The sequence below is a fragment of the Podarcis melisellensis genome (genome assembly GCF_964234715.1).
Source record: "Podarcis melisellensis genome assembly, chromosome: 1".
NCBI classification, from domain to species: domain Eukaryota; kingdom Metazoa; phylum Chordata; class Lepidosauria; order Squamata; family Lacertidae; genus Podarcis; species Podarcis melisellensis.
Genome location: NC_138528.1, coordinates 114,796,641 through 114,819,488, shown reverse-complemented (window position 1 = coordinate 114,819,488; position 22,848 = coordinate 114,796,641). Strand labels below are relative to the sequence as shown.

Below are 22,848 nucleotides of genomic sequence, written 5' to 3'. Positions count from 1 at the left end.
TCTTTCTATTATGTATAGATGAGTTATCACATCAGGTCTTTGAAAATAATTAGTTTCAAGGGAGAAACAGTATGAGAATTTTTGGTTTTTTTTTTTACCTTAGAAAAATTGCGCATGGAATAGAAAACGGGATGAATAGGTGTGAATTTCTGCTCCTGAATTCAAGTACAGTCATACCTTGGAAGCCAAACGTCTTGCAAGACAAACGTTTTAGCTCCTGAACACCACGCAAAACTGGAAGTGAGTGTTCCGGTTTGCAAATGTTATTTGGAACTCAAACGACCGTCACAACTTCCACGGCTTCCGATGGCTGCAGGAGCCGTGTTCCTGAACATTTTGGAAGTTGAATGGACTTCTGGAACAGATTCTGTTCGACTTCTGAGGTGTGATTGTACCCTTTGGGCTGATTTATACACACCTGTTCATCATTTGGTGACTATAACTTGGATCCTAAGCTGTTCCCTTCATGTAAGAAGGATAGCAATTTGTAAACTCCACCCCTGCCCACTGTATTAATATCTCCTACCATCCTCAAGCCACGCCCCAAATCCCATAGAGCAGATTCTCAAAGGGCCACACAGAGAATGAGTTGAAGAGAAAGCCCCATTCCATGTATGTAAATGTTATTTCATGAATGGTACAAAAGTTAAGAGCTGCATGAAGGAGCAGGTAGTTGGGGGTTAAATCTGCAAGACAGTTGGCATTATTAACACATTCGTATACTTATTTGGAAAATTACCTCCGTTTGAATGGAAGAATAATAAGATGTTTGTCTAAACCAAAAATTCCAAAAGAAATGAATCCCTGAAAAAGAAAGGATTGTTATTGTTTTTTTAAAAAAAAGAAACATTGATAAGTAGACCATTAAAATCCAAGGAATTTTAAGGTATCACAAGACACTTTGTGACTTTTATTTTACTTCAGGTTATACACACACAAGTGTGTATGTGGTAACAGCAGCAGGAATTAAAATAAGTGCTAGTACAAATACAATGGTGCCCCGCAAGACGAACGCCTCGCAAGACAAAAAACCCGCTAGACGAAAGGGTTTTCCGTTTTGGAGGCGCTTCGTAAAACGAATTTCCCTATGGGGTTGCTTCGCAAGACGAAAAAAATCTTGCATCCCCCCGCGGGTTTTTTTCGCTTTTTTCACCCTTTTCTTAAGCCGCTAAGCCGCTTAACAGCTGATTGCTGGAAGCCGCTTGACAGCTGTAGCGCTAATCTGCTAAGCTGTCAATGGGCTTGCTTCGCAAGACGAAAAAACCGCTAGACGAAGAGAATCGCGGAACGAATTCTTTTCATCTAGCGAGGCACCACTGTACCTAAGTTACAAGTTAATGACTACTTTCAATAATGTACACTAATTGAAATCTGCAGGCCTTGATGACAGTCACCTGATAATGCTGAAACATCCATCCACACTCTGTCTGGGTGACAGATGCTAATGAAACATCTGTCTATTGGAAATGAGTATTCCCCCCTCCCTTTTAAGACTGGTAAAGCAGCCAGGAACCCAGTGCAACTTGTCAGAGTACACTGACAGAGCGAGTACTTTCAACATAATCTTTTTCAAGTTCATAACAAGCAAAGGAACAAAGAGGGGCCCTTTCCCCCCTTCCTGGCAAACTCTTTTTATCCCAATCTTCTTATGCATGCTAACTGGGTTCAGTGAGATGTTGTCTCAGTCAAGTGAATGTAAGATCAGAGATGTGATGTCAGAGTCAATATTACCTGACCAAAATTAAATACAGCGCAAAAGAATTGTAGTTCCACATAGAGTCTTCCAGGTTCTTGGTTGAACAACCACCACAAACAGCTGGATAAATTCTGGGGGAAGACAAGAAGAACAAATATTTTTAAAGCTTCACATTTTGTGTGTGCGAATTTTGTTATTTTTATTGCAATCTACTTTAGGGCTTGCAACGAGGTGGAATGTACATCTGTTTAACAAAACGCTTTTCCAATGGAAAGCTACTAGTCATTTGTCTCTGTACTAATATATTAAAGCCATGGGTTGTATGCATTCAAAGTAGCACTAAGGGGGAACATTCCATCAGCACAATGGATTTGTCTCTAAGTAAGAGAATGTTCTCCCTTCCCACCCCAATGCACCCTCTTAAATCTGTTCTGGGGTTCCCACTACCTTGTGGAGCAGATTTGGATATGGTGGGGCACACAGGGGAAGCCCCAATGTCCAATCACAACTCATTTGGACTTACAAAACTGTTTGGTTGAGTACCACGCCCCAAGAATTTAATGAAATGTTCATTTCACTAAATACACAGCTGATGGAACCTCCAGCCCATCTCTTTATCACTCCAATGCTGTCTGCTGTTATAGCAACACTTGAAAGCATGATAGGAAAGCACGACTACAGGTGTGGTAGCCTATTTCAGAGGTAGACAACAGGGTGTCCTTCAGAGGTTGTTAGACTCAACTCCCATTGGACCAAGTCAGCAAGATCAATCAATGATTAGGGACAATGTAGCCCAGAACATGTGACAAGACGCCATGCCAGCTACTCTTTGTGCAATACCTCTTCATTACACCTCAACAGATGGCTTATCACTATTTAATGCAGGTCACTTCAAGACATCATTCCATGCAAGGGGTTTATGCAATGTTCTTATATTAACACAACTAAGGAGGAGTACCGTATTTTCCGCTCCATAAGATGCCCCAAGTTTTTGGAAGAGGAAAACAAGAAAAAAAAATATTCTGAATCCCAGAAGCCAGGACAGCCAGCGGGATCACTGTGCAGCAATCCCACTTGCTGTCCTGGCTTATGGGATAGCCGCGCGCAGCCTCTACCAGGCAGGGGATGAAGGCTCCTACTGCCCAGGAGAGGCTGCGTGCGGCTAAGGCTCCCCCAAGAGCCGCACTCCCTTTAAAGAGCGCGCAGGGCTGCCCTTGTCCCTCTTTGGGGAAAAGCCCTCCACGCGGCTCTTTAAAGGGAGTGCTGAGCAGAGTCTCCCGCCTGCATTTGCTCCATAAAACACACACACATTTCCCCTTACCTTTAAGGAGGGGAAAAGTGCGTCTTATAGAGAGAAAAATACGGTAGATAGGAAACTGACGATATCACATCAGACCACTGGTCCACCTACTGTGAACTCTAACGCTGTGCATTGCTGAGGACCTCTATAATTTCGGTGCAAATGCAAGCAACCTACTTGACATGAATGTTGTGAGGATAAGATTGGGGGTGGCGGAGAATGATGCAGTGAGCTCTGCAGAGGAAGATGGGATGTAAATGCAGCAAATAAAAAATGCTGCATAAATTATAATGGCATTGAAACTTTCCCCTCCCTGCACTGAATCAATGAACTAAAACAGTTATCAGAAGAGGCGAAAAAAAATAATGCAATTTACAGCAAAGAGGCCCACAATGAGAAGCAAGCACAGTAGCACATGTCTAGCCAGCTGCTTGTCTCCAGTTTGCAGAAGCTGCTCTTCCTGGACCAAGACACAACTCTGAGAACTGCATGGACTTAGGCACCGATTCGCTGAAAAACATTAAAGTGCGACATATGTTAAGTTTTTCATTTTGCCCAATTGATATGTAAATACCATTGATTACTATCATATTGATTATTATCATATTGTTAAAGCAAAAGCATTCCCCCCCCAGAAAACACTAATCAGAAAAATAAACTGCATGTCCTTTCTTTTCCATTGCATTCAAACCCGCCCCTCTACTTTGCTTGTGAAAGACTATATTGGCTGCTTACTTCAAGGAGTGAAAGCCTTGAGTTTTGACCCAGTCCAACAGCTACCCTATTTCTGTGACCTTACAAAGCAACAGGGGCAGTTACCACTTGAATAGCTTAAAACAGCACTAAAGCAATTCTCTGGAACAGGCTTTTAATCCAACATTAAATTTCCTGGCCAGGTGTGGGGAGGAGAGAAACGAGAAAGGAAATACTGGCACTAACATACTGACCCACAATGCTTTCTACGTGGTGTAGCTTTATTAAGCTGAATATCAGCATGCTGGCATTTTATTTCTTTGGCCCCACGTCAAATTCCATAGGTGAAACATAACGTAATAGAATTTAGGGCGGGATTCAATGAAGTGTGCAGTAGGGCTCCCCCACAATCTGCTCTGGAGGGTTGGGTGAAGCCCCAGAAAAGATTTATGGGGTATGCGGGGATAGGAAGCGGGAAGGTTTCACTGCACAAGTGACAAGGCTTTTTTTTTCAGCAGGAACTCTGTTCCAGCACCATTGCTGTTATAAGAGAACAAGGAAGGCGTTCACCGCGAGTTCCAGCACCTCTTTTCTAGAAAAATAGCACTGGCACTGGCAAGTGGACCTCGTTTCTCATATACATCAACAGCTAAGCACTACAACGAATTCCACTTCTAAAGTTGAATTCGGCGTATTTATAGAAAGTGTCAAAAGTTCTTGACCGCAAAAATCGTTCCTGCCACCAGATGGCAGCAAGAGGTCAACAAATTCCCATACAGGGAGCTTGCCGCAGCTGAACACTGGATCCCTTTCTGCTGCCAATCTTAGCAGCGATAGTTCCTGCTAACTTAGATCAAGAGTAGTTCAAGAGGCCTAGGCTCCTTCCCTCTTCCTTACTTGTTAACCAATGAGACACACTCTAGTCTCTCTAGTCAAGTCGTTCGCTGTGCCAAAGAATATGCTGCCCTTCTTGACAAACAGGTGAAATTATTTTCTTCCTGCTGCTGCTTCCTTCGTTGTGTGATCCTCTATAGACCCACAAAGAACGTAGGGAGTTGCTGTCCCCAAACATTATGGTTTTCTATCCATCCCATATAAAGCCTCTTAGAATTTTCTCTGAAGATTGTGGGAGATGGTGCAGGGGTAAAAAAAAAAAAAAAGGTAAAAAGGTAAAGGACCCCTGGACGGTTAAGTCCAGTCAAAGGCAACTATGGGGTTGCAGCGCTGATCACGCTTTCAGGCCGAGGGAGCTGGTGTTTGTCCAGAGACAGCTTTCCCGGTCATGTGGCCAGCATGACTAAACCGCTTCTGGTGCAACGGGACACCGTGATGGAAACCAGAGTGCACAGAAATACCATTTACCTTCCCGCCACAGCAGTACCTATTTATCTACTTGCACTGGCATGCTTTCAAACTGCTAGGTTGGCAGGAGCTGGGACAGAGCAACGGGAGCTCACCCCGTTGTGGGGATTCGAACCGCCGACCTTCTGATCGGCAAGCGCCACCTGTGTCCCTACATGCAGAAAGTGCAAAGGGGCTAGCGGGATGATGCCTTGCTTTTCCAGCTGTCTCAAAAGCAAGCTACGGTCGTCGTCCCCCGCCATTCTAACCCTCACCCAAATTATAACAGGAGGCAGTGAATGACTTCCTACACCCCTACTGTCAAAAGTTACTTTGGGGCTTATCCATTTTTTCACTCACTGGAAATTAAGCTTGCTATAAGTTTGGCCAAAGTTATCAAATAATTTTCCGAGACCCGTGTGGCAGTACATGAATACGAAGTACACACATGATGCTCTGAAGAAAAAACACACACACCGAACAAACTCAACCATAAGAGCTCCCTTTATGTATTAACTGTGCAGCTGGAAGTCCACACATAGAAAAGGGCAATGGCCACTGGCCCTCCCTGCCCTTCCTGCGCACAGACCCCCTTCACGGGACTGATATGTGAAAAGGTTTGTAACTTGAAATGTGAGTGGTATACTCTCGGCCATGCACATGCAGGCCTCTTAATGAACACATGTGCAAATTCACATGCTTCCGTTTTAAAACTTGTAAACAGGCTTGAACGTCACAGGATACTACAGTTGTGCTTCACCTGTCTCAATCGATGTCGTGCAGTTATCGCGGGCGCTGCTACTACTGGATCCTGGCTCTCCTTCAGAACAGCATAACCTTCTATTCGGCTTTTGGCACTCACAGCACCCTAGAGGGAAAATGGCAGATTAGAAAGGTGTCTATTTTTCTAGAGGGCATTGTGACACAGCAAGACAAAATTATGCTCTTTTAAATGGGCCTGCAATGGGTTTGCAATTCTACTACAGTACATTATTTGAGGCGGGCATTCAGACATCACTGCCAAGGTGAGCGGGGGATCGCGAGTGGCAATGTCTACAAGTTTGGGTGTGGAACATGCATGCCTGGGTCAAAACAAAATGGAAAACAATCTCCTGACAGAGGCCTTAGCATGCCTTATTGCCGTTAAAGGTAACCAGGCTTCTATTAAGGATTTCTCATACCTCTTTCCATTGAAGGGTCCACCAATGAACGAGAAGAACTGTCTGGAGATCTACTGCGCTCGTTAAATTCCCTTTCTGTTTCCTCTGTTTGGCTGTGTTGGGAATCTTGGGTCAACACCTCATAGCTGGCTTCCATTCCAGATCTGTTCATACACATGAGTGATACACCCGATATCAATATGCTGATGGATACGATTACTGCTGTGATAATCATCTGCAAAAATGGGGGGGGGGGAGAGAGGCAGGAGTTCAGTAGGTCCCTTGTCATTTGAAATAACCTATGCGAAATTCAGCATCACTGTGTCTCTAGAATACTGAATAAAACAAATGCTCTTTGCTTATTCGAGGCTTTTAAAGTCAAAGGCTGGGAACAGATGTTTGTATTACAGTACAAGTCGCTTTTTTTGGGGGGGGGGAAGGAACCAAAAATACTCACAATAGTAATGTTCCATTTGCCACACACCTACCTCAGCTTTATTTAGAACTTCCTGCTGAAACCTGTGCCTCCTCTGGTTCATACTGTACACCAGATGTCAAGTTTAATGTCGGCTTCGCAACTTCTCAAGCAAAATAATCTAATCCTCAGTACTTTGCCAGCATCCCCTTTCTCTACCCAGCACCACACATATAATTCTGTCAAGCATATAGAAATCTCGGCTGCTAAAGCACTCCTCAAGTATTGCGTTTAAGGGATGCTGTCAATTCTACACCTTGTTTCTTGGAAGTTGTGTTTCTTTCCCCCCTGTAAAAGTGAATCCAAGATTACAGTGGTACCTCAGGTTAAGAACTTAATTTGTTCCGGAGGTCCGTTCTTAACCTGAAACTGTTCTTAACCTGAAGCACCACTTTAGCTAATGGGGCCTCCCCCGGCTGCCACGCCGCCGGAGGTGTTCTGTTCTCACCCTGAAGCAAAGTTCTTAACCCGAGGTAATATTTCTGGGTTAGCGGAGTCTGTAACCTGAAGTGTATGTAACCTGAAGTGTCTGTAACCCGAGTTACCAGACGGAAAGTGCATAGTAGGGGTGGGAAAGTCTAAGGATGAGGGGCTGAACAAGGCCCTGCCAGATCAGGCTTCCTCAACCTCGGCCTTCCAGATGTTTTGAGACTACAATTCCCATCAACCCTGACCACTGGTCCTGCTAGCTAGGGATCATGGGAGTTGTAGGCCAAAAAAACATCTGGAGGGCCGAGGTTGAGGAAGCCTGCTCCAGGTCTTCTAAGCAGTCACTGGGATTCTCCTCAGGCCATACATCACTGCCCTTGCTTCAGTACTGCTTGTAACTCTATTTGTTTGCCTGGGTAGAGGTGTGTGCCGTCTGGCTGGAACATAGCTTACTGTACAAAAAGGTAAGAACTACATCAGTCACGGCACCAACTTTTGCCTTATGGCCCTCTGTAAGGTTGCCCACAAGTATATAAAGCGCTTGGGCTGAAAGGACATCCCTCCCCTGGAAGGCAGAATTCACGAACACTGACTATGGAAGGTCAACTATTAAAAGACAGGAGCGGAAGAACCTCTATACCTGATCTTTTCCATAAAAGAATGCAGAATCAATGATGTTATCCGAGCGTTCACCAGCGATTAACAGGATTCCCACAAGAACAGCTGGGATGCTGCAGGAAACAAAAAAACCAAGATGAACCACACAGGTCATTAGCTTCTGGCTTCCTACGTTTATTTTCTCAGTCAAGAGCCTCTGCCAACATACCCCCAGCCAGCTATAATGATAAATCCGACAGGGATCTTTATGGCTTCTCTTCTTTTCAAAAGCAGCAGAGAGAAAGATAAGAAACCTGATAACGAGAAAGTTTGAAACTTGGTTTATTTCTTTTTAAGGAAGCAGCATTCCCCCCCCCGCCCCCCACCAAAGTGGGATGCCTCATCCCCTTATAACCACTGAAGGCATTAAGAAATAAGGATACACTGTAGGAAACAGGAACATAGGAAGATGCCGCACACAAAGTAGACCACCTCGGCAGCTGTGTTGGTAGAGCATGAGACTCTTAACCTCAGGGCCAGGGGTTCGAGCCCCACAATGGGCAAAAAAAATCCCGCATTGCAGGGGGTTGGACTAGATGACCCTTGCGGTCCCTTCCAACTCTACAATTCTAAGATTCGATGAAAGGCAGACCAAACTAGCAGCAACTCTCTTCAGACAGGAGTCTTCTCATCTCTATCTAGAGATTCAGGAGACTAAGTCCCAGGATGCAAAGCATGTGCTCTTTTACTGATCTAGCACAGACTTCTAACATATGGAACAATCCAGCTGGCAGGCATATGCAGGATAATCCAGACTAGGAAGGAAGCTGTTGTTAGCGTAGCGACTAACAGAAACCAGATGCAATCCAGATCCATTCCCAGCTCAGCCACGGACTCAACTAGGTGGTTTGAGGCAAGCCACTTTCCTACTCAACGTCCAATCTGCAACATAAAAGTTACCGTATTTTCTGCTCTATAGGACGCACATTTTCCCCTCCAAAAATGAAGGGGAAAAGTGTGTGCGTCTTATGGAGTGAATGCAGGCTCCTTGGCTTCAGCGATAGCAACGCAAAGCCTCCAAAGCGCAGAGGGAGCACTCCCTCCACGCTCCAGAGGCTTCGCGTTGCTTTCGCTGAAGCCTGGAGAGCAAGAGGGGTCGGTGTGCACTGAGACCTCTCGCTCTCCAGGCTTCAGGGATAGCCGCCTGAAGCCTTTGGATCGCAGCAGGAACTCGCCCTGCGCTCCGAAGGCTTCGGGTTCCTTTTGCTAAAGCCGGGAGAGCAAGACTCTCCTGGCTTCAGAAGAGAGGGAGAGCTGAGCAGTGCCCCTTCAGCGAAGCGGCAGGAGAAATGGAAGAGGCTCCGTTTCTCCTGCCGCTTCGCTGAAGGGGTGCTGAGCAGAGAGGGGGAGAATTATTTTTTCTTGTTCTCCCCCTCTAAAACAAGGTGCGTCCTATGGTTGGGTGTGTCCTATAGAGTGAAAAATATGGTAATACTGGCCCTTCCTTACAAGGATGTTGTGAATATTATGATGATTCTAATGTGCGTTATGTAATTTGCACACAGAAAGCGCTATATGAATGCAAAGCATTCTTGGCACCCCGGTGACAGGGGTGAGGCTGGACACACCAGGAAAAAAAGACTGGCTCGGCTTGGAAGAAAGAAAATGTACAGACCACTATCAAAAAGGCGCTATTAATTAAGAGGGGAAATAACTTGCGAGATCACCGTAATGCACGTGGAGTTGCGTTATGGATACCCCGTATTACTGCTTTTTAGCTTACCTGTCCACAAAAAGGCACTGTAAAGCGCACTGTACAGGAAGATGAACACAAGGATTTGCAGAGTGATGCTTCTCTCTTTAATAGTGAAATTCCACATTACCATTCCAACACAGGCTACAAACTGAAAGGTAAAAATCAGATTTATTTTTAATTCACTTTACGGGTTTGCCATGCAATGGAAGACATCTCAGAAATTAAAATTCACGTAATTAATGAACTGACTGATTAACAGGCTAATTGTAGCTTTCCCTTTGCCCTGTTACTTTGGGGTGGGGGTGGGGAAGGGGAAGAGGTGGAGCAGTTTCTGTTTCCCTTCCATGGCCTATAATAGAGATAGTATCAGAAAAGAGCTTTATTTCATTTTAGATTATACAATGCATGTGCCAGAGAAGACATAATCTTGGAAGAGGCATGCATGCCCCCTGTTGTCAGAAGGAGCAATGCCTCCAAGACAGGGTGGGGTATCTCACTGTTGAGTATCCCAGCGGGCCAATCTTGCCCTGCAAGGCCATTTCCCCCAAATGACATTCATCCGCCCATCAGCTGACACTACTTGCAATGGATGGCAGGACAGGGTTTCGTCCTGCATTGGCTACATGCACTGTTTCTAGCAGACAAGCACAGAAATTTGGACATTCAGCTTGCAATATTGTGAAAGAACCAAGTTTGCATATACAGTGGCACCTTGGTTTATGAACTTAATCCGTTCTGGAAGTCCGTTCTTAAGCCAAAGTGTTCTTAAACCAAGGCGTGCTTTCCCATAGCAGCGGGGGACTCAATTTGCAAATGGAACACACTCAACAGGAAGCGGAACATGTTCTTATTCCAAAGCAAAGTTCACAAACCAAAACACCTATTTCCAGGTTTGCAGCGTTCTTTATCTCAAGTTGTCCATAAACTAAGCTGTTCTTAAACCAAAGTAATGCAATGCATGGGGCAAGGGGAATTTCCCAACCCCTCCTTTTCATTGCAGGTGCCTCTGAAAGATTCCCCCAAGTTTCTCTCCCCAGAGTCTCATATTCTACCCAACTCTCAGGGAAAACTTTTGTTGGGGTACGCAGAAAGCTGCAGTGGAGAATTCCCCTTGCAGAAGCAACTGAATGTATCGATTTATCTACCATTGTTTATATTCTTCCATCATGAATACAAAGCAACATGCATGTGATTTCCAGGTTATCTCCTATGAATACATTAGCCAGGCCTACTTGGTTTCACTAGGATGGCTGTCTGTGGCACACGCCTTCAGAGCTTCAGCAGAAAACAAAACACTTCCTATTCATTATTCCTTTCAAAACCATCACTTTTACAAGAAATGTTCCATATGTTTATAGTCCACGTTATACTGACCTGAGCAATGAGTAAGTTAGTTGTAAGCATGTGAGGAAGCTGCTTGTATTTTTTACTTAGAAGAATAACACCAAGGGACCAGATCTGAAATACAGGTAAGAGAGTCAAATTCCAGTTTCTTGACAAAGAAGGGAGCACATCAAATGCATGCATGTGTTTGGTCAAAACCTGTCCCTTGTGAGAGTCAGCATTCCGATTTTTACAAGCGAGTTAATTATCAAGCCCCTTAAAAATGTTCCGTTTGCTTAACAGGTAGAAATCACCACCGACTCCCAACACGCTTAGCAACCCTGCCTTGTCCACTGCACAAAAAACTTTGAATGCAGCTACAGCTAGCCCGATCAAGAGATCCAAGTTTTTCATTTTGGTTTCAAGCACAGAAGACTTCAGTCTGAAATATCAAATACCCTGAAAACAAGGATTCTGTAGATAGAGCTAGGTGTTATGCAGTTTCGATGCAGCTCCCTCTATTTTGCAGCCTTTACCAAAGGTGTCACAGGCTTTGAAGACACTTGAACTCAGGACGCAAGGAAGAAATGCGCTAAGAGAAAGGAACGTGTGGCAAATCCACACTGCACCGAAACCAATGTCCCCACTGTGGAAGGACGTGTGGATCCAGAATTGGCCTCCACAGTCGCTCACGGACTCATTGCTGAAATCGTGTTCATGGAAGACAATCTTACTCGGCTACGAGTGATCGCCAAAGAAGAAGACCTCCTTCCCCCACATGAAAATATTCATGTACAGTTTTCACCCACAGGGTATAAAGACATAGGCTGAATTCAACATAGCACCAAGGAGATTCCTCTCCTGAGCAAGGAGAAATTCTTGCACTGGCAGAACTCTCTCTCCCCCCACTGCATGATGTTCTGTAGGGTTCTCCTGAGCAAGACCTGGGGAGGGCACAGAAGGCAGTCTAGCAGGAATCCTTGGCACTGGCTTCTGCTGGCACAAGTTAGTTGGACAGAGGTCATTCCGCACCCCAGCCCCCAAATACAGACATATATATGAAAATGTAATTTGTGAAGCAGTCCTCAGTCTGGAACAGCACAGCACAAGAAGTGCTTGGTGTCTTATTCATAAAACTGAAACATCCATAGATATACACTGGTACCTCGGGTTACATACACTTCAGGTTACAGACTCCGCTAACCCAGAAATAGTGCTTCAGGTTAAGAACTTTGCTTCAGGATGAGAACAGAAATTGTGCTCCAGCGGCGCAGCAGCAGCAGGAGGCCCCATGAGCTAAAGTGGTGCTTCAAGTTTAGAACAGTTTCAGGTTAAGAACGGACCTCCGGAACGAAATAAGTACTTAACCCGAGGTACCACTGTACGTGTAAATAGGGCTACCTGTAAAAAAAAACCCATCTGACAGAGTAGGGGGGGAGGGAAATCTATTAATATGTCTGGTACAGTGGTACCTCGGGTTAAGAACTTAATTCGTTCTGGAGGTCTGTTCTTAACCTGAAGCACCACTTTAGCTAATGGGGCCTCCCGCTGCTGCACGATTTCTGTTCTCATCCTGAAGCAAAGTTCTTAATCTGAGGTATTATTTCTGTGTTAGCGGAGTCTGTAACCTGAAGTGTCTGTAACCTGAAGCATATGTAACCCGAGGTACCACTGTATTCTGAAGCTTTCAGGACAACCGCTTTAGCCCTGTACTGTCTTATACAATTCCAAGACTGTTTGCCATTATCACAAGCTTGTTAACGTTACAGGTAACCTTTTAACAAGAAGGGTTAGAATTTCACATAGCCCAGATTGTCAGCTTATATTAACCTGCAAGTCTTCCAGCAACTGCCTATGGTAGAAACTGAAAACCCAACACCATGCATGTTTACTTGGAATTAAGCATGCTGTGTTCAATGGCAATTACTTCCAAGTAAGCATGCTCAGGTTTACACTGTTTTGAACATGCATGTTTGAACATGCATGTTTACATGCTTCATTCCTCACCCCCCCCAATGCAGTTTCGAAAATTTAAAACTCACCAAAGAGACAAGGCTGACGATACTAATATCAAAGCTAACGTTTTGGATTGCAGATGCCAGTCTAGTGGGATCCATAGACGGGATGGTCAACAGCCAGGCAGAAACATACATGATGGGGGCAGAGACAAAAGTGCTGATCACCATACCAGAAGTTATCTGCAATCAGAAATTAAGGTGACAACAAGAACATATGACTTCAACTGCAGATCAGGAGAGGAATATAAATGGGTGAAAACACAACTTTAATGATGTGTGAGCTTTGTGGATCAACATCATCTGATGCGATTTATAAATGGAAAGTATTCAGCAAGTAAAAGCCCGCAACACCATTTAATAATTAATAATCAAAATCTTAATAATATCAAATTTGTATTCCACCCTTCAACCTAAAGGTTTCCAAGGGAAATATACAACATTAAAATACAAAGCTTAGTACAAGAACCATAAAACAAACGATATACAGTGGAACCTCGGTTTTCCAGCATCTCGGAAGCTGAACACCCAGAAGTAATTGCTTTCATTTTTGAACGTGCCTCAGAAGTCAAACAGCTTCTGAGGCGCATTTTTCATTTCCCCCCCATTGACTTTGCAGCCAGCCCACTGATCCTCGGTTTTCAAATGTTTCGGAAGTTGAACAGTCTTCCAGAACAGATTACGTTCAGAAACAGAGGTTCCACTGTACAAAACATCAAGAATGGAGAAATTTAGACAATCTATAGCATAACCCTCTTGCTTCAACCAAATCCAATGCAAAATCCACAAATGGGTTAAAGATGCATGTATGAAAAGGTTGAAGACCACTGGAGTAATATTTTATTATTTGTTTCATAAAATTTATACACTGATTACTCTTGATTCTAAAAACAACCACCAATACCCATTATCAAAAAAAATAAATCCCAACACCCTTTACCTTTGCAAAAAGGCAAAACAGTAAAATCGAGAAAAATTCACAACCATGCTTTAAAATGTACAATAGTTAAAATACTAAAACAGACTAAAATTATCTCAACTTGTTAAGCATCTGTGCAAGATTTTCTTAACAAGGATGTTTTTTGCAGGTGCTCAAAATAGTCCAATGAAGGCGCCTGGTTTGATATCAATGGGCAGGGAGTTCCAAAGGGCAGCTGCTGCCACAATGAACGGTGCAGTTCTTACAAATGTGGACTGGGTATTACGAGGCACCTGTATTAGTGCAAATTCCACTGATCGAAGCAGTCGAGTGGGCACATGTGGGGAAAGGAAATCTCACATATAAACTGGTCCATAGTTGCTAAGGGCTTTATATGCCAATAGTAATACCTTGAACTTATTTTTAAGGCATTTCAAGCTGTTTATATTGATAATTTCAATATTTCATGTAGATGTTTTACTACAATCAAGTGGTATTTAAAGCTTGTTAAATAAATAATAATAAAACTTAACCAGTTAAGTGACCCTTGAACGTCTGCAAAAAGCCCGAAGAAGTAGAAATAACCAGTAATGTTTCATTAATATAAACAAAACAGATTGCTGTGCATGTGAGCCAAAATCTGACACATAACTAAATGTTCTTAGGTAAAGGTAAAGGTAAAGGTACCCCTGCCCGTACGGGCCAGTCTTGACAGACTCTGGGGTTGTGCGCCCATCTCACTTAAGAGGCCAGGGGCCAGCGCTGTCCGGAGACACTTCCGGGTCACGTGGCCAGCGTGACATCGCTGCTCTGGCGAGCCAGAGCCGCACACGGAAACACCGTTTACCTTCCCGCCGGAGCGGTACCTATTTATCTACTTGCACCCGGAGGTGCTTTCGAACTGCTAGGTTGGCAGGCGCTGGGACCGAGCAGCGGGAGCGCACCCCGCCGCAGGGATTCGAACCGCCGACCTTTCGATCGGCAAGTCCTAGGCGCTGAGGCTTTAACCCACAGCGCCACCTGCGTCCCTCTAAATGTTCTTAGGCACACTGAAATCAATAGGCACAAGTGTATATTGCATTATTATTAACTGTGGCCCTTAATCTCTGAGCAGGGTTAAGAAGCCAGGAATGCTTGCATAAGAAAAAACTGTTGGGAGTAACTGGACACGAGAAGGTGTTAATTTTCTTCATGGGCGTAAACCACCCCATAAATGAGCTAATTGCGGGTGCAGTGTCAGCTAAGCCAGTTGCCATGCTAACAGCCCATTGCCCTGACTCTATCTGTGATTAATGCATGTCTGCTCAGCGCTGTGTCTCTGTAAGTCAGTTAGCTGGTTGTCACTTGTCCAATGTTACATCTTGAATTTCTGAACTTATAGAGAGCAACTGAGATACTTTGTACTTGCGTGTATCTGTAAATATCTGTATCGGGAAAAACCTAGAGGCTGTATCTGTATCTATATCCATATCTACATCCAGAACTGTTTTACTGAGCCTTATCTTCTGCAACAGTAACCTATCTAAACCTTTCTCAGCTTCTGTATGATGACTGGTACTGGGAGCAACCACTACTGTGTGGATATCTCACCTGAGATTCCCAACAAAATCAATTTTTAGGTCTGCCCTAAGTTTACATTTGTTCACTAATTGTTCAGGAGACATACAATTTCAACCTCCATGTTGAACTGAGTTGCAAATATAGCTACACCAGGAGCTGATGGAAAGACACCATACAGAAATGCATAGTTTGATAAACTGGTGTGGTTGACCACGCTGTCGCTCTTGTCGAACAGTTCCACCATTTCCCTGCATAGAAGCGGCATCAACAGCCTACAACGAAGAAGGGGAAAAGGAAACACAAATTACCCAGCGCCAATCTTAATATTTTCTAGCCTTAAAATGCAGCCGTAAGGAATACTGGAATGAAACAGCAGGAAAGGACAAAGACAATCTTTTGAACACACTACTTGCCACAATTCAATGCAAAGTTTCTAAACACTCTTAACACCCACTGAGACTTAAGTGTCATGCTGGAAGACATATAGGAATTCTGCTTTAAATTTTGCCTGTGTGTTTTAAGTAGTCATGATTGTGAAAATATTAATCAGATGATTCATCAGCTGCAGCTTTAGTTTAAGATGCAGATCTTGAGTCACCTACAGAGTGATCGCCTTAATTACAGTTTACAGATGCTTGATGAATTCAATCATTTTGCCACTTCCTCCTTTTCCTCCACTGCTCCAGAAGGTTGGGGGACCTTACACAACCATGTTGGAGGAAGTGCTGGAAGAAGGTTGGCCAAGAAGTCACTCTCCCCACCCTTCCGTCCACAGGATCCCTCTCTACTGGATCAAAAGCTCTCTGTGGATGGAAGGAATCTTTTCATTAGCAGAAGGCAAAGTATAGATACAACCCAATGGGTATAAGAATTGTCCCCCAAACAGCCTAATATGTAGTCCCAAAATGCTAACAGTTAACAGGAAAAATAAATGTTGGAGACCATTCCTGCACCAATTTCATACCGCATCTATCCTATGAGAGTAGCTATGCACACAATACTGAAAGTAATAGAAACACAAATGATAGAGAGGGAATCAGACTTACAGTTTAGCTGTGATGAGAAGAATCAGTGCAACAAATGTACCCTTTGTCAGCTTCTTTATTTGGCCCACCATTGTGAGGCCCAGATAAAAGAGTGCCGAGCCAGAAAACGAGCTGCCAAGTCCATCAAAGAAGTTTTCCAAATATTCAGGAATTTTTTGCTTTAGAATGAAGTTTGAGCCAATTCCTATGAAGACCATGAACACAATTGGGTTCTGCAGCACTCGAAGAAGCCCAAGTCCCACAATCTTGATTTTGCTGTGAGAGAGATTTTGATTGTCTCGCGATTTCTGGATTTCACAGAAGATAAATCCTAAGGGATTTAGCATCATAAGAGATATTGGTGCAACCAGGTAAATGTACTGGAGATACTCTGGATATGTGGTTTGATATAAAGCTTCAACTACAAGAGAGAGAGATGGAAAAAGAATTATTGACAAGAATTTTAATGGAAATGTTTACACCCCCCACATCACTCTATTCTTAAATATATGCAGTTTTTGAAAGTCACATAGGCCCAGATCCAAAGATTTTCATCCACAATCTACTGTTCATGCAGGAGAGCTCTCTTTGGCAAGCAAGCAAGCAAGCAAGCAAGCAAGCAAGCAAGCAAGCAAGCAATCATTATATGTGTGTTATATGCATGTGTGTGTGTGTGTGTGTGTGTGTGTGTGAGAGAGAGAGAGAGAGAGAGAGAGAGAGAGAGAGAGAGAGAGAGAGAGAAAGAAAGAGAAAGAAATAGACAATATGAAGTGGGTGATTTTTATCTTGCACAGCAACTTCAAAAAGTTATTTCGACTGCGCGATTAAAGAAATCAGTTGATTTAACTGCTTGACTAAAATTGACACAATTAACCGATTCAAATGTGCATTAGTAAAAATAGTTCTGAAACAAACAAAAAACACAGAGTTTGTTTTTAGGTGCAGGGAAAAAAGTGTTGACAACATTGAATGGCTTAAAATCTTTCCATACTAGATTGCTCTTCCAGTAAACTGATGCACCTTTGCTCAGATCCTGAAGATTGTATGCAACTAAGTCTAGTGTTAAGAAATCCCACAGGCACCAGGCGAGTTTTGCAACTGGCGTGGGTCTAATTGTGACCACATGGAGCTCTCTAGATGCAGATGTCAGATTGGCAACTGCCACATCTATCTGGCTGGCCCCTCCAGCTTTCTGAAGCAGGCAAGCAGAAGAGCTTATTGAATGCATTTATATCCCTTCCTTTTCTCCAAGAAGTACATGGTTCTCTCTCTCTCTCTCTCTCTCTCTCTCTCTCTCTCTCTCTCTCTCTCTCTCACACACACACACACACACACACACCGGCTTGGTTAATCCCTACAACGACCCTGTGAGATAGGTTAAGAGGCTGTGCCTGGCCCAAGGTCACCCAGTGAGCTTCATGGTTTAGAGGGAGTCCGAGTCCAGCAGTCTACACTACCCTGGCTTCCTAGAGTACTTCTGTTTATGGGGCAGCTAATATGAATTAAGTAGGTGAATAAATATGGGGAAAGCAAAGTGTCACTTAAGAGAAGGATCTGGAGTATTTGCCTTGAAGCTTAGATTTGTTTTATTCTAGATTGTTTTAATGTGTTGTAAACCACTTTGAGATTCTTTTTTTTATATAATAACCACTTTCACTGGGGTGGTGGTGGCGCCTAGACATTCCTTTATGGCGAACGTAACCCTGGTTTAAGGGGGCCATTTGGAAATTAGCTTATATATCCGAGTTTCTAACATTGACTAAGTCCGACTCAGAGCAGACCAACCAAAATTAATGAAGCTAGGTTAGCCATGCACAGTGAACTTCAACGAGTCTATTCTGACTAGGACTAGAATCAGAGTTGGAAGGGACTACAAAGGTCATCCAGTCCAACCTTCTGCAATGCAGGAATATTTTGCCCAACGTGGGGCTTGAAACCATGACCCTAAGTTTAGAGAGTCTACTAGCTTTGGGTACTGCCCCCTGAACTTTGCAAAACAATCCAGCACTCCCATTAACTTGCTCCCATTAGGTCTGCCCTCATTCCATTGTTGAAACCGCATTAACATTGAGCTACATTCAGGATAATAATAATAATAACAATAATAATTTATTATTTATACCCTGCCCATTTGGTTGGGTTTCCCCAGCCACTCTGGGCGACTCCCAACAGAATATTAAAAACATGATAAAACATCAAACATTAAAAGCTTCCCTAAACAGGGCTGCCTTCAGACGTCTTCTAAAAATCAAATAGTTGTTTATTTCCTTGACATCTGATGGAGGGTGTTCCAGAGGGCGGGTGCCACTACCGAGAAGGCCCTCTGCCTGGTTTCCTGTAACCTCACTTCTCGCAGGGAGGGAACCGGCAAAAGGCCCTCGGAGCTGGACCTCAGTGTCTGGGCTGAACGATGGGGGTGGAGACGCTCCTTCAGGTATACTGGGCCGAGGCCCTTTAGGGCTTTAAAGGTCAGCACCAGCACTTTCAATTGTGCTCAGAAAAGTACTGGGAGCCAATGTAAGTCTTTCAGGACCTGTGTTATATGGTCTTGGCAGCCACTACCAGTCACCTGTATGGCTGCCGCATTCTGGATTAGTTGTAGTTTCCGGGTCAACTTCAAAGGTAGCCCCGTATAGAGCGCATTGCAGTAGTTCAAGCGGGAATAAAATACCAAGTGTTGGACTGTATCCCTCCCATTGCCATAAACAAATAGTCATAATCTAATAGAATGCTTTCCAGTACAAAATGCAATACCCGCAGGATCTCCTGCCTCCTGCATGTGTGAATGCCATCTTTCAGATTTAGGTCCATACAAATCTGGGACACATCAATGAGGCCCTGATCTTTAAACCAGACGTCTGAAACTACTACTAAGCTTTAAGGAAAGGGCCACTTGGCTTCTGTCAACCACATCTTCTTTATGCACCCATCTGTACATTCAAGAGTGCTACCAGACTGTAAAGAGATTGGCAACTGAAAAGTCCTAGAAATTTTGCTGCCTTAGCTAACTATTCACAACCCTGTTTAATCTACGGGCAGAGTTCAAGCGCTTGCTGCTGGCATATTAACCTGTGACTCTGTTGCGGGTCCTTATCTGCAGGGATTATGTGGTGGCAATAAAAGATCCCAGGCAGTTATTCTGGTGACATTAAGCGCTTGCAGGGAAGAGCTTTGCAGGACGACTGTTAAAACGCTACAGGTGCTATTCCAAAGCTGGTGCAAGGTTAACTGCAAAACAACAGCAGAAGAAGTAATATAAAAGACAGTATGAAGCACACTCCAAGTCTGAGATGAAATGTGCACTAGGGAGCCCAGTTACACAGCATGGAGAATGGTGATAGGCTGTGCTATCAGCTGCTATTCAAACACACAAAGAAGTGGTAAAGCTTCACCTTGAACCAGTTGAGAGTAAGGGAAGCCTTGGGCTAAATAAATATAGCACTGCATGCAGCCTGCATGCAACCTTCTAAGGTGCCACCTTAGAAGCATAGGAGACAAGGAGAAAAGGGCATCTATGGTAACAGAACATGCTAGCAAGCCACATTATGGCATGAAGATGACAAGCGTCGGCCCAGAAACCCTCGCTACTTTCGCACTAAGGTCCTTCAGGAATACATGAGGCTGAAAGCATTGACAGAAAGCAAAATGCACCCCCCTCTAGCTAAAACCTAAATAACATTTTTTTACGGTGTCACTGAACTGCAACCAAATACTCAATGTAGCTCACAAAATATTTAAAGGAAACAATGCAAACATATTAAAACGGTACTTGTGGTGAGGGGGGTGTCAAAAATTCCTGGAAGCAACAACAGATCCGCAGCACGCCTCCCTAAGCAGAAAATAATTTACACAAATGTGACACTACCACAGAGAAGACTGTAACATAAACGCCAAGGCCACCCCCTTGAGCTGCCACTGTTTTATATGAGAGAGGACATTTCTATAGGTGAGTCCTATAGAGATATAAAGATTGTGCTTGAAAACTATCCAGCAGTCCATGAAGTTTTTCTAGCTATCACAACAGCTTGCCATCTACATTTTATACTCCTGTATAGAGAAAAGGCGGTGTATGCAACTTAAAATCATTTGCATGCATGCGCTTAATTAGTTGCAAGGTGGTATTTTGAGAGCAAAAGTCAAGTTGTCACCTAATTTAGATTTGGGGGGAATGCCCTGATAAAGTCAAATGCAAAGAGAAAGGAAGGAGAAGCAGCAATGGCAAAACAGAGATTTGGTGTCTTTGCGAGAGCCAGTGTGGCGTAGTGGTTAAGAGCGGTGGACTCATAATCTGGTGAACTGGGTTCGCTTCCCCGCTCCTCCACATGCAGCTGCTGGGTGACCTTGGGCCAGTCACACTTCTCTGAAGTCTCTCAGCCTCACTCATCTCACAGAGTGTTTGTTGTGGGGGAGGAAGGGAAAGGAGAATGTTAGCCGCTTTGAGACTCCTTAGGGTAGTGCTAAAGCAGGATATCAAATCCAAACCCAAACTCTTATCCCTCTTTGCAAACACAGGGAGAAAATCCCAAGTGCTCCCCTATTTGGTAGAAGAAATCCAGAAAAGGAAGCCACAGGGATTCAAACTGCACTTATGTGTGTAGCAACAGGTTTCATATCTTACAAGTCGTCTGCATATTCTCAAACTTGACACAAACAACTTCACTGGGAATTTTTGGAGAAGAGGTCAGGCCCTATATGCAAAAAACAAAAAACCACACCTGTCTTGAAAAAACTCCTAGCTGTATTGGATTTCTAAAATACTCAAAAATCAATTTTCCTCCCTCAGAAAGTCCCATGTTCCATTTTGTTTACAATTTCTCCACTCAGCGTAATTAGAATTACTCATGGTATGTGGTGTTTAAAGGATACCTAACTAATGTTTAACTATGTCCTGTTAAGTCCCTTTTAATGATGGGAGTCAAAAACCACCGGGATTTGCAGAGCCAATGTTTTCTGCCGCATTGCGCCATTCAAGGACTCTCAGCTTACCTCTCCCAGCTGAGAAGCATGATCTCTTAAAACAGATTAGCTGTTATGTGCTCTTAAATCAGGGTGGGGCAGAGAGAGAACATGAGAACCGGTCCTAAAACAAGTGCATGGACCACTTGAAAATTGCAGAGGGGTATTAGCAGAGCACAGAATGAGCTGCTTTTCTCCTTCAACACTGCCTTTGTCAAAACCAGCACCGTGTTATGAGAGTCACAGAGGGGGCTCGTTCTCAGCTGCCAGAGAAAATAAGAACAGAGCCACACAGATTCTTGAGTGTTCCATCAGTGCTCCAGAGATCAGCCGAGTGGAGCATGTGGACCACTGCTTGATGGTCTCTGTCTCAGAATACAGAGGAACTGTGATGTTGGCATTTGTCAGTTTCGAGAAACAATGGATTGCATTTCCAGGAGTTAAGTCAAACTGCTGCGTCAGCAGCAACAAAGTGACCTCCCCAGGGTGCAAGCCTGGGCAGTGAGTAAGGCGGTCTTGGGCTTGCTAGATGACAAGGCCTTGCCAATGTGGTCCAAAGGAAAGCAGAGCAATGTGTTTGGCACCAGTGTGGCTTTAGGAGTTGCCGGAAGGAGCCATCCAACTGCCTTAGGAGCTCCATTTTGGATTTGTGTAGGGTTTCCTCCATAGTCTTTTCTTACCCCAAATATATTCCACAAGGCAGCGGAATACCAGCCATCTAAATCAAGATAGTCTCAGAAAGATTGGCCAATGTTAAGAAGAAAACTCACTACGGCGGTACCTCTGGTTGTGAACGGGATCCGTTCCGGAGGCCTGTTCACAACATGAAAAGCCCGCAACCTGAAGCACCGTATCTGTGCAGGTGCACGGCGCGTTTTGGCGCTTCTGCACATGCGCAAAGCATGATTTAGCGCTTCTGCGCATGCACAAGAGGCGAAACCCGGAAGCAAACCTTTCCGGTACTTCTGGGTCGCTGTGGGATGCAACCTGAAAAAACGTAACATGAGGCAAAAGTAACATGAGGTATGACTGTAGTGTCTCTTCTGAAGTGTATGCAACACACACACACACACTCTTTGAACTAAACTCAAGGCTGCAGACTGCAATTCTGCACATACGCAGAAATGCCACTGCATGCAGAATTCTATTGAACTCAGCTTTTAAGTATAAAGCTTCAATCCCATAAAAAAAAAAGACTCTCTCCCCCCATCACTAGCAGGTGCAGGAACAAATTAGACATCATACAAATTAGAAATCATACTGATTTCTAAAATTCCCTATCATTCTGTCTCATTGATGACCACTCTGCTGAAGTGATTTAATCACATTCACTTAAACTTAAGCACTAATGGCAACTAATCCAACTAGCTGAAGGGGAAAACAAACAAACAAAATCCAAAAACAAAAGAATGAATTGGAATCAACTTCAAGCTTCTTTGACCAAAACAGTCAAGGCTCCACACATCCTGGGTCAATCCACTTTGCAAGCCTTGTTTTGGTTCTGCTTTCTTAAAGCAGAACACAGCTGGTAAGATCTGGGCACAAGCAGAAACATTCACCTACTCACTAAGCCAAAAGCCTCTCAAACTACAGTTTTATAGGC

General features: G+C 43.9%; 1 protein-coding gene across 2 annotated transcripts in view; it reads right to left on the bottom strand.

Moving 5' to 3' along the window:
* Positions 1–22,848, bottom strand: part of GPR155 (G protein-coupled receptor 155) — a 37,357-nt gene that overhangs the window by 5,799 nt on the left and 8,710 nt on the right. For both annotated transcript variants that reach the window (XM_081916524.1, XM_081916525.1), the window contains exons 3-14: positions 16,311–16,710; positions 15,371–15,536; positions 12,813–12,968; positions 10,822–10,905; positions 9,475–9,595; positions 7,921–8,005; positions 7,735–7,825; positions 6,212–6,425; positions 5,791–5,898; positions 3,373–3,506; positions 1,732–1,827; positions 740–804 (exon numbers count right to left, since the gene is read on the bottom strand). In XM_081916524.1, the coding sequence (XP_081772650.1) occupies positions 740–804; positions 1,732–1,827; positions 3,373–3,506; positions 5,791–5,898; positions 6,212–6,425; positions 7,735–7,825; positions 7,921–8,005; positions 9,475–9,595; positions 10,822–10,905; positions 12,813–12,968; positions 15,371–15,536; positions 16,311–16,710 (1,720 nt within the window). The remainder of the gene's footprint in view (positions 1–739; positions 805–1,731; positions 1,828–3,372; positions 3,507–5,790; positions 5,899–6,211; positions 6,426–7,734; positions 7,826–7,920; positions 8,006–9,474; positions 9,596–10,821; positions 10,906–12,812; positions 12,969–15,370; positions 15,537–16,310; positions 16,711–22,848) is intronic.